The sequence below is a fragment of the Nyctibius grandis genome, chromosome 3 (genome assembly GCF_013368605.1).
Source record: "Nyctibius grandis isolate bNycGra1 chromosome 3, bNycGra1.pri, whole genome shotgun sequence".
NCBI lineage: Eukaryota > Metazoa > Chordata > Aves > Nyctibiiformes > Nyctibiidae > Nyctibius > Nyctibius grandis.
Genome location: NC_090660.1, coordinates 57,702,634 through 57,714,133, shown reverse-complemented (window position 1 = coordinate 57,714,133; position 11,500 = coordinate 57,702,634). Strand labels below are relative to the sequence as shown.

The window sequence follows — 11,500 nt, the reverse complement described above, 5'->3', positions numbered from 1 at the left end:
CCGGGAGATCCAGTTTTTAGGGATTAAATGGCAAGATGGGCGTCGCCAGATCCCGATAGAGGTGATCAACAAAATAACAGCTATGTCCTCACCAACTAACAAAAGGAAACACAAGCCTTGTTAGGCGTTATGGGTTTCTGGAGAATGCATGTTCCAAATTACAGCCAGATTGTACGCCCTCTTTATCAAGTGACCAGAAAGAAGAATGATTTTCAGTGCGGTCCTGAACAACGACAGGCTTTTGAACAGATTAAACAAGAAATTGTGCATGCAGTAGCCCTTGGACCAGTCCGTATGGGACAAGATGTTAAAAATGTGCTCTACACCGCAGCTGGGGACAATGGTCCTACCTGGAGCCTCTGGCAGAAAGTACCAGGGGAGACTCGAGGTCGACCCCTAGGATTTTGGAGTCGAGGATAGAAGGGCTCCAAGGCCAATTACACCCCAACTGAAAAAGAGATACTGGCAGCATATGAAGGAGTTAGAGCTGCCTCAGAGGTAATTGGTACTGAAGCACAACTTCTCCTGGCACCTTGATTACCAGTACTAGGCTGGATGTTCAAGGGTAAGGTTCCCACTACCCATCATGCAACTGATGCTACATGGAGTAAATGGATTGCATTAATTACACAGAGGGCTCGAATAGGAAACCCTAATCGCCCAGGAATCTTAGAAGTGATCATGGACTGGCCAGAAGGCAAAGACTTCAGAATGCCACCAGAAAAGGAGGTGACACGTGCTGAAGAAGCCCCACCATATAATGAACTACCAGAGGATGAGAAGCAGTATGCCCTGTTCACCGATGGATCCTGCCGTCTTGTAGGAAAGCATCGGAAGTGGAAAGCTGCTGCATGGAGTCCTACACGACGAGTCACAGAAGCCACAGAAGGACAAGGTGAATCAAGTCAATTTGCAGAGGTAAAAGCCATCCAGCTGGCTTTAGACATTGCTAAACGAGAAAAGTGGCCAAGGCTGTATCTTTATACTGACTCAGGGATGGTAGCAAATGCCTTGTGGGGGTGGTTAAAGCAGTGGAAGCGAAGCAACTGGCAGCGCATAGGTAAACCTATTTGGGCTGCTGAATTGTGGCAAGATATTGCTGCTCGGCTAGAGAAACTAGTCGTGAAGGTACGTCATGTAGATGCTCACGTACCTAAAAGTCGGGCAACTGAGGAACATCGAAACAACCAACAAGTGGATCAAGCTGCTAAAGTGTTCCAAATAGATTTGGACTGGGAACATAAAGGTGAACTATTTTTAGCTCGGTGGGCTCATGACACTTCAGGTCATCAAGGGAGAGATGCAACATACAGATGGGCTCATGACCGAGGGGTGGACTTAACCATGGACTCTATTGCACAGGTTATCCATGATTGTGAAACATGCGCCGCAATTAAGCAAGCCAAACGGTTAAAACCTCTGTGGTATGGGGGGCGGTGATTGAAATATAAATATGGGGAGGCCTGGCAAATTGACTATATCACACTCCCTCAAACCCACCAGGGTAAACGCTATGTGCTTACCATGGTGGAGGCGACCACCGGATGGCTGGAAACATACTCTGTGCCCCATGCCACTGCCCGGAACACTATTCTGGGCCTTGAAAAGCAAATCTTGTGGCGACACAGCACGCCAGAGAGAATTGAGTCGGACAATGGGACTCATTTCAAAAACAGTCTCATAGACAACTGGGCCAAAGAGCATGGCATCGAATGGGTATATCACATCCCCTATCATGCACCAGCCTCTGGGGAAATTGAACGGTACAATGGGCTGTTAAAAACTACCCTGAAAGCAATGGGGGGTGGAACCTTTAAAAACTGGGATAAGCATCTGGCACAAGCTACCTGGCTAGTTAACACCAGGGGATCTATCAATCGAGCTGGCCCTGCTCAGTCAGACCTTCTACATACAGTAGAAGGGAATAAAGTCCCTGTGGTGCATGAAAGGAATCTATTGGGAAAAACTGTCTGGGTTCTTCCTGCAACGGGCAAAGGTAAACCCATTCGTGGGATTGCTTTTGCTCAGGGACCTGGATGTACTTTGTGGGTGATGTTGCAAGGTGGTGAAGTCCGATGTGTCCCTGAAGGTGATCTGATTCTGGGTGAGACTACTTAATTCTGAACTGTATGTTGTTGCTGCATTATACTAACAGCGTTCACAAGTGTCTTTCAGGTTAAGACAGTGATGATGAGACTGGAGCTAGCTGCAAGTGGCGTCCAGTAACCTCCTTGAGACTGACATCTTTAACCTGCAACCCATGGGCATGAACCGTGACAAAACTCATACCATGTCTCCTGCCCTGAGAGACTGCTAGCCAGATGGAAACCCACAATCCTGAACTAAATGAACTTGATGAACTTTTTGCATAAAGATGAATCATAAACTAGTGATAAGTGTATATATATTTGAAAATGAAAAGGTAGTGGTGATCTGAGTATGACGTGAATGGTATGGAATAAGGGGTGGAATGTCCTGGTTTGGCCCAAACCAGGCCAATTAGTCTTAGAGAAACCAAGGTCACTGCTAAATTCCTCACTGCTTACGAGTGAAGAGCCAAAGGGGGGTCGCACCTGCAGGGAGAAGCAGACAGGGCAGGTGACCCAAGATTGACCAACGAGGTATCCAATCCCATACACGTCATTCTCACTTTCCTATTTATCACTAACCCACCACCTCCTGGAGGTGGGGCCCAGGAGGGAGGGGCCCTCCTGTCTCCCACTGATTGGTACCAGCTTTGCCAATTTTCCAGTTAAAAGCCTGCAGGTGTGATGGCAGGGGAGCTACTGCATTTTCCCCTCTGCCCGTGCTGGGGGAGCAACTTTGCCTGAGGAGGATTTCTAAGCTCTCAATCTTGGTTTTGTATATATTTGTATATATTTGTATATATTTGTATATATTTGTATATATTTGTATATATTTGTATATATTTGTATATATTTGTATACATTTGTATACATTTGTATACATTTGTATATATTTGTATATATTTGTATATATTTGTATATATTTGTATATATTTGTATATATTTGTATATATTTGTATATATTTGTATATATTTGATTATTTCTATTATTCTTATTATACTCTTTTTCATTACTATAGCTTATTAAAACTGTTTTAACTTTCCAACCCCTAAGTCTCTCTCCCTTTTCCCTTTCCCTGAGGGTGGGGGGGGGAGAGGGTTAACAGAGAGTGTCTGCCACTGGGTTAATAGCCAGCCCAGCTTTAAACCGTGACACTTTCCTTCAGCCAGTTCACGATCCACCTCACTACCCGATCATCCAGACCACACTCCCTCAGTTTAGCTGCGAGGATGCTGTGGGAGACTGTGTCAAACGCTTTACTGAAATCACGATAGACCACATCCACAGCTTTACCATCATCTATCCACCGGGTTACGTCCTCATAAAAGGCTATCAAGTTGGTTAAGCATGACTTCCCCTTGGTGAAGCCATGCTGAGTGCCCCTAATGATCCCCCTATCCTTGATGTGCCTAGAGACAGCACCAAGGACAAGTTGTTCCATCACCTTTCCGGGGATGGAGGTGAGGCTGACTGGTCTATAGTTACCCGGGTCCTCCTGGTAACTATAACTTAATAACTAATTAAGTGTAATTAGCAAGTTACACTTGCTAATTTCCAGTCACCTGGAACCTCCCCAGTTAGCCAGGACTGATTATAAATGATGGAAAGTGGCTTGGTGAGCACTTCCACCAGCTCCCTCAGTACCCCTGGGTAGACTTAGACTTGTGTGTCTAAAAGTGGTGTAGTTCTTTATCTCCTTTCTATTCATATAAAGAAAAAATTGTTTTAAACCTCACAAAATTATTAATTTTCATTATGTGAAAACATATTTCACAGTTCAATCAAATGATTTATGAAAAGTATATCTTCCTATCAGTTCTGCATATTTTTAAATATAACCCTATGTCCCTTCTTCTTGCTTTATAATAATAGACTGGAAGTTCCTGATTATGTTTCCTATTTTTATACTTCTAACTATCGAGGGAAGTCCTCCTCCCCCTCTACTCTACCCTCGTGAGACCTCACCTGGAGTATTGCATTCAGTTCTGGGCTCCCCAGTTCAAGAGGGACAGAGATCTACTGGAGAGAGTCCAATGGAGGGCTACGAGGATGATTAAGGGACCGGAACACCTGCTTTGAGGAAAGGTTGAGAGACCTGGGGCTGGAGAAGAGAAGACTGAGAGGGGATCTGATTAATGTGTATAAATATGAGGGCTGGTGTCAAGAGGAAAGGTGCAACCTCTTTTCACTTGTGCCCTGCGATAGGACAAGGGGCAATGGATGCAAGCTAGAGCATAGGAAGTTCAACCTCAACATGAGGAAGAGCTGCTTTACTGTAAGGGTTACAGAGCACTGGAACAGGCTCCACAGAGAGGTTGTGGAGTCTTCTCTGGAGACTTTCAAGACCCATCTTGATGTGTTCCTCTGTAACCTGCCCTAGATTGGTCCTGATCTGGCAGGGGGGTTGGACTCGATCTCCAGAGGTCCCTTCCAACCCCTAACATTCTGTGATTCTATGATTTTCTTAGTTTGGAAATCCCAGTCATCTTAGGCACACTTTCCACAAATAGTTATATTCTATCTGCAGTCATCAGAGCCATTATTTCCATTGGATTTTAAATGAGCACGTGACATTGTATTATTTTTGTTAAGAAAGTACACAATGAACAGTGAGAATTTACATGAGTTTTACTCACAAAGCCAAGCTGACAGAGTTAATTTGGACCACAGGAGGATGAATGAATGGTTCGTTGTCCCTCCTCCTCCTCCACCATCTCTTCCTGTGTTGCTTTCAATTTTTAAAAACATAATTTAATCTGTTATCACATTGGTCAGATATCTCAGAAACATGGACTGTCTTTACAGTCCTCTCAACTACCTGGATTGTGTTTCACAAATTTTGTCACTTTAGTTGCTCACTCATTTTTTTCAAGTTACTGAGAAGTAAATGAAAAAAAATAAAACCAGCACTTCAGTAACCCAGTTCTCCATGTCTACCTTAGCTTGCACGTTATGATGACAATTCACTGTTCATTTATATTCTTTGGTTTCTGTCTCTCAGTTTTCTGAGTAATGACGCTGTCATTTCACACCCCAGGGGTTCTCACTAAAGTACTTTTTGTAATGGGCCATGTCAAAGGTCTACAGAGCTCTAAATGCAAGTTGCCACAGGCTCCTCTTCTTAGATATAAAACCTTTGTTACCTTAAGGAAGAGCAGCGCTTTTTGTTAGATAATTTGGAATTTGTAGTTTTGTACCTACAAAGCATACATAGGCAGTAGCATCCAGTATCACTCAATAGACTGTGCCACTACAACAGGCCCTACTTTATTCCAGTGAATTGCGCTTTATTCTAGTGAAGACACAGCAATTCTCATTACATGTATATGAAATATTTATTATCTAAAAATATCCAATGGTGGAACTTAGTTCATATTCTCCCTCAATACAAAGCAATCAGATACTTAATTTATTCCTTGAATGAAAAAATTAGATACAGGCAGGACATAATGATAAATACATTCTCACACACACATAAAAAACACATTCCTGAGTGTGACAGACAGAGTTGGTATGCCTTAAGCAACTTGCTTGACAACTCTGGCTGGAGGAGTGGATGGGTGCTACAGAGGCCTGGAAGTCTGGCAAGAGATAAGGGCCTTGGGAACAGAACAATACCTTTGCTGTGCCTTAATTGGTGTGATTTACAGCTCTGGCTAGAAGAAGAGATTAAGTCCTGCAGAAGCCAGATGGCATCTTTTCCTTGGGGCCAGCCTACATGTGCAAGGCATCAACCACGTTTGTGCAGAAGCAGGGTCATACAGCGGACACCACAACTAGGGGGGACTGCGACCACCAGACACCCCTTGGGGGACCACTGACTCATTTCGATAACAATCTAAGACTACAAGTGCGCAGGCGTCCCAATTAGCATGAGCAGAGGAGGGAGACAAGAGGGATGTTACCACCCTCTCCTATCTCACATGCAAATGCCCTAAAGTATTTAGAACTCCTCGCTTGGGATGCTGGCGTGCTCCTGCCCGCCACCTGAGGGCTGATCTTGCAAGTGATTTACTGGAGGAGCAACTCTGCAAGCAATTTACCAACGTTACAAACAACTTACATCGCTGGATCCAAGGGTGGTGATCTCTCTTTTCCCCTCTCTCATATTCTCTATCTTCTTTCTCTTTTTCCTTTTCTTTTCCTCTCTTTTCTCAATGCCTTTAGAAACCCAAGACACTTATGACCATGCTACTTTCCCTGTATTAATAAATTGTTCTTAATTTCATAGCAGTTATTTGGTGTCGTTTCACCTTAATTTACTCCAAGATATTTATGAACTAGTTGCGACCAGGTCGTAACACTGAGCATCACCTGAAATATCAAATGGCAAGATGAACCAATAATTGGATACTCTACTGCTACTATTAAGTTTGAAAAATAACATGACATTTGACTTTAAAATCCAGTAGAACAATATAAGCAATATTCCTTTTTCCAGCAAAGAAAGTTCTTTTCTATGAGGACTGAAAATGATTACTCAGTTGTTAATTGAACAAAATACTTCATACTGCAGAATTAAAACTTTGCAACTGCAGGCACTCTTTAAACCAACTTGCAGGTAGGCTTAATAACAAGAACCTTATTTTCATGCAAGTGAAGTGCCTGAATTTCAGGTAGAACCATCCTTCCCCCTTGGCATATTCATTTTGAAACTAGATAGAATCATAGAATCATTTAGGTTGGAAAAGACCTTTAAGATCATCAAGTCCAACCCTATGTCCCGATTAAGAAAAGAAAGGGTATCCCTTTTTTGGAAGGGAGGAATTAATGAGCTTTAACAAGCATCTCGGTGCGTAAAAGCAGCTTACTTGTTTGCTAAAAATTGCTGGGCTTCCCAATATCCACACCGCTGCCAGCAACAGCTTGGCATCCTCATATCTATCCCTTCCCTGGGGCACAGACGGACGAGTGTGCTGGCACTGCGGGCCTGAGAGGTAGGCAAATACTCAGGTAGCTGTGCAGTATATGGCCCGAAGGATATAATCATGGGGGTATGAAATAATTCACCAGTTCTTTTTCCCCAAAGTAGTTTCTCTTACATTTTATATTCCTGTCCTAAGAAGACTACACACCCTACATACTCCCTGAGCACTGCTAAATGAGAGATCAGCTGCGATTTTGTACCAAGAAAGCTTTGAAGTATTTACAGTTGGGGGATGATCACCTTCTTAGAGGGCCTGAAGGTCAAAGATCAAAGTGTCCAGCCCTGTATGTCTTCTAGATCTCAATCCATACAAGCAATTGTACCAGACAATGAAAATGTCACTCTCTAGAGAGTGACTACAGATAAAAATATTTCCAGTTAGAACATTTATGTGTTCTTAGACCAGAGACTTCTCTCAGAAATGACAGCAAATACTGAGGAAACTCTTTAAAATGTTATGCTCAATTGACAGTACTGAAAAGCTACACATAAACTCAGAATATAAGAACATGCACCATGGAAGAATGAACTGCAAGTATGATGAGAACACACAAAACTCTGAACACATTCAGTTTCTCCGAGTTAACACCATCGGAAGTATAAGCTGCACCTTCCAGAAACCTGAACGCATAAATTGTGATTATTGCAGTTCTTTCTCTAAGCTCGTTTATAAAGTATATCCCAACTACAGCCCTATTGTTTATAACATGAGGAAAAGCTATTAGTCTACCCTACAATGAATGACAAATCAAAAGATCTTGACAGTTGCCCAACAAGTATATTTCGCTGGTTCCTTAAAGATCATGAAAACTGGATTTATTTCTTGAATTATTTTATTTCAATTGCAGTTTTGCAGCTACTCTAGTCCTACCACTCCTCTATAACAGCACAATGCAAAAGTAATTCAGGTTCTACATATACAAAAAAGCAAGAGCTTTATTAGATTTTAAGTTTCAATTAAATTAAGTTCTAATTGGAATTTGATTTTTAAGACTGAAGACAGTACACTGTTTCCTTCAGAGGAGGAAAGCGTTTCAAACACTAAACATTAAAAAAGAATAAACAACAGCTCATGGATCTCGACTGCCTGGTTTAAGGCAGACGCACCAGGCCTTCGCACCTCCAGACTGAAGCCAAACTCTGCCGCACCAACCCCAAGGACAAGCCTCTCCGTTACGCCACCGCCACAACTGACGGGTACAGCACTGTCGCACACGCCACTTGCCTGGCCTCAGCCGCAGCACTGCCGGGCGCCGCTGCCGGGGGGCTGGGCCAGGGATGTGCCCGCCAGGTGACAGGAGCCTGCTGGCGGCCCTGCCCACGACGCAGAGCCTCCGCCACCCCGCCCCCGCGCGGAACAGGCAGCAGGCAGTGGCCTCGGGTTCATCAACTGCCGGGGCTGGTGCGGCGGCCACGTGGAACATGCGGCTCACCCTCCCAGGCCACCTGCGCGTCTCCTGCAGTGGCGGTGGCGCTGCCCCTCCCGCTCCAGCCCCGCCCCGCTGATACCAGACGGTTGAGTAAGAGTAGGCCTCAGAGCAGGCCTTTAGAGCCTGTGTTACCTTTAAACAGAATCAACTTTCCTGTCAGTAATTTTCCTTTCAGCTAAAATAACAGTATGTTCTGAAACTAACATGTTTTGTAGACAGGGTCTGCTTATGGGACTGACAACAGTGTTAAAAGTCGTCAATGACTCTTGCTTGCACTTAGTCTTAGAAAACCCAAGGTCTCTGTTAAAATTCCTTGCTAATTATAAAGGGCCAGAGACAAGACTGTGAACAACAGCTTTGTATTGTCTAAATTAACTTGATTCACAAACTCTGGCGCCAGAGGAGAGATAAGTCCAGTGAGAACCAGAACAACATCTTCTCCTTGAGGCCACCTGCACGTGTCAACAAGAAGGCCTCAACCACACTTGCGCAGAAGCGGGGTCATACAGTGGACAGCAAAACTATGGGGGGATTACAACCCGCAGAGACCACCCAAGCCCCTTCCCCAATTTAGTATGCATGTGCAAAGCCAATTACATAATGTATTAGCATATGCATAAATTTCTTGGAATAAGTGGGCTTTTCTTGGAATTGTATGAATATTCATTTTTCTACAACGTAGATAATGAGTGTGCTTTTGTTCCTGGGTGGACACGTTTGGCAGAGCGATCCCCCACGTCTCTCGGCCGAATTAAGTACTGCCTGCTCGTTAATGCTATAACCTGGCGTTAAGGAGTTTTATTCCCGATTTCGGTGACATCGCCCGCCGGCGGCGGAAGTGGCGCAGGCTGGAGGGCGTGAACTCCTTCCGAGGTCGCGGCGCTGAGGCGCTCCTTCTCTTCCAGGCCGCTCCCCGCCCGCCCAGCGGTGGGTACGGCCGCCGCCGCGCGCAGCACACCCTTTCCCCCGCCCCTTCCGGGCCTCCGCGGCGCCTGTGCCCCGGCCTCACGCATGGCTCCTCCTCCTTCCCCGGCAGGGGCTTCCGCGCGCGGAACGGGGAGCGCCAGGAGGGGGAGCTCGCGGGCCAGACAGTAGATGCAGCTGCCGCCATCGCTGCGGGACGGTTTCCGTCTCCTCAGCTTCCCAACATGGCAGCGGTGGCGGGAGGCAGCTGCGGAGCTCTCAGGCCGGTGCTGGTGACGCCTCGCGGCAGTGGTGACCGCACCGTCTTTCTCTTCGACCGGCGCCGGGAGCAAGCGGATTTGGACGAGAAAGTGCTCAGCTACGGCAAGGACGACTACCGCGCGTTCCGCAGCGCTGTCTGCCAGGTGCTGGGGGCGGGGGAGGGAGGAGGGAGGGCGAGCGCGGCGGCGGCGGGCACGGCGGCGTCGCGGCGTTAGCGCCTCTCGGGCGGCGGGGAGAGGGGGGGCCGAGGGACGCTGCGCGCCCCCAACCGCCGCCAACGTTCCGCCCGCGCGCGCGGCCGGGTCTCGCGGCGCGGTGGCCGGCACGTGCCGCATCGCACCGCAGCCCCACATACGAGGGGTACCGGCCCCGGCGGCGCGCGCCCGGCCGGGGGCCGTTGGGCGGCCGGGGGGGGGGGGGCGGAGCGAGGCGCGCGGCTGCCTCCTGCGCCTGCCCGGGGGTGCGCGGGCCGCCGCGTCTGCCTCCGTCCCCCGAACTTTTTTGCCGGGACGGGTGGGCGGGCGTCGAGGAGAGACGGCGCCCGCTGCCTTGGCGTCCCCTTCCCCCCGGCACCGGGCCCGCCGCGCTGAAAACGCCCGTCCGGGGCGGCCAGCGGTGCGGCGTGGCGGGAGCAGCCCCTGGCGGCGGGCGGGAAAGCAGCGGGCGGCCCAGGAGCTCCCCCTCGCGGGGAACTGGCGGCGGCGGCACGGGGCGGTGTCCTCGGGCACGGTGGAGCGCAGCGGAGGGCCGGACCGGTGGTGTTTGTGCTGTCCAAGGTGTCGGCGATCAGCGCCGGTCGCTTCCCGTCTGGAGCCCTGTAACTGTCTCTCGAGGTCCGCAGCGGTGGCTGCCAGTTAAATATTTTGCCTGGCTGGTTCTTTGCCGTCTCGTGTGGCTTTTCAGTTCTCTTTCCTTTCGTTATGCAAAATGAGAACTCACTCTTTCTTCGGATCTCTTGGAGGTGGAGATTTCTTTCTGTGTACAGGCTGGTTACTTCAGTTTGCTGGTGATAGCAGTAGGCGTTGCCCATTTTCTGTCATGGTTTCATTTTCTAAGAGAGTAAATAAATGCCATAAACCTGTTCGCTGCCTGTGTGTGTTTTGTATTCTGAAGCGCACAGGAAAATCAGCTGTAAATTGTGCACCAATTTAGTCTGATAAAACATTCTATTTGAGTTTCTTTATCCAGTGTAATTTGCGCTTTGCTCTCTGAGATAGAAATTCTTGTGAGAAGTTGCTTCATTTGTCCCATGTTTGAACAGTGTTTAATGTAATGGTTTCCTACTGCGATGGAGGCTTGTGAGTTATCAATGTCAGCAGGAATAGCTGTCACACACGACTGCCTTCTCCTTGCACGGGTCTCCAACTTCAGTGTTCAAAATGGCGTATCATATTCAGTTAGAGGAGCTGCATCGGTGCTACTACTTAAGGTGCTACTACTCAGCAGTAACTTGGCTCTGGAGTGTTAGGACACCCCTTGATCTGGTCAGCACCCCTAAAGCTCAGAAGACTGGAAGAAACGAAGTAACTGAATGGAGTAAAGAAATCGGTATACTTCATGCAGTGTAACATTCTGAGAAGTTAGACAGGGGTGGGTTTGTGGCCTTCTAAGAACCAACTTCCTCCATGGAGCATCATTATAGTGTTCTTATCTCCTATGAGTAATTATGCATATTACATGATTTTCTCCAGAAGTTGTCATAATGGATCCCATCTCAACTGTACCTAGCGGATGAATTGAAGAGATACTTCGTATTTTCAGTATTCAGGGCAAATATATTGATGTTTAACCCATCTTTTTTCTTGGCTTTTGTAATTAATTGATGGGCTGAGGTTAACACTAATTTGCAACAAGGCAAAAAAACTTTTCT

The 11,500-nt window shown here is 47.0% G+C and overlaps 1 protein-coding gene across 4 annotated transcripts in view; it reads left to right on the top strand.

Annotated features, from left to right (window-relative positions):
- The first annotated feature begins 9,558 nt into the window (after positions 1–9,558).
- Positions 9,559–11,500, top strand: part of SMCHD1 (structural maintenance of chromosomes flexible hinge domain containing 1) — an 89,552-nt gene continuing 87,610 nt past the window's right edge. For all 4 annotated transcript variants that reach the window (XM_068395847.1, XM_068395848.1, XM_068395845.1 and 1 more), the window contains exon 1: positions 9,559–9,773. In XM_068395847.1, coding sequence (XP_068251948.1) covers positions 9,594–9,773 — 180 coding nt within the window. In that variant the 5' untranslated portion in view covers positions 9,559–9,593. The remainder of the gene's footprint in view (positions 9,774–11,500) is intronic.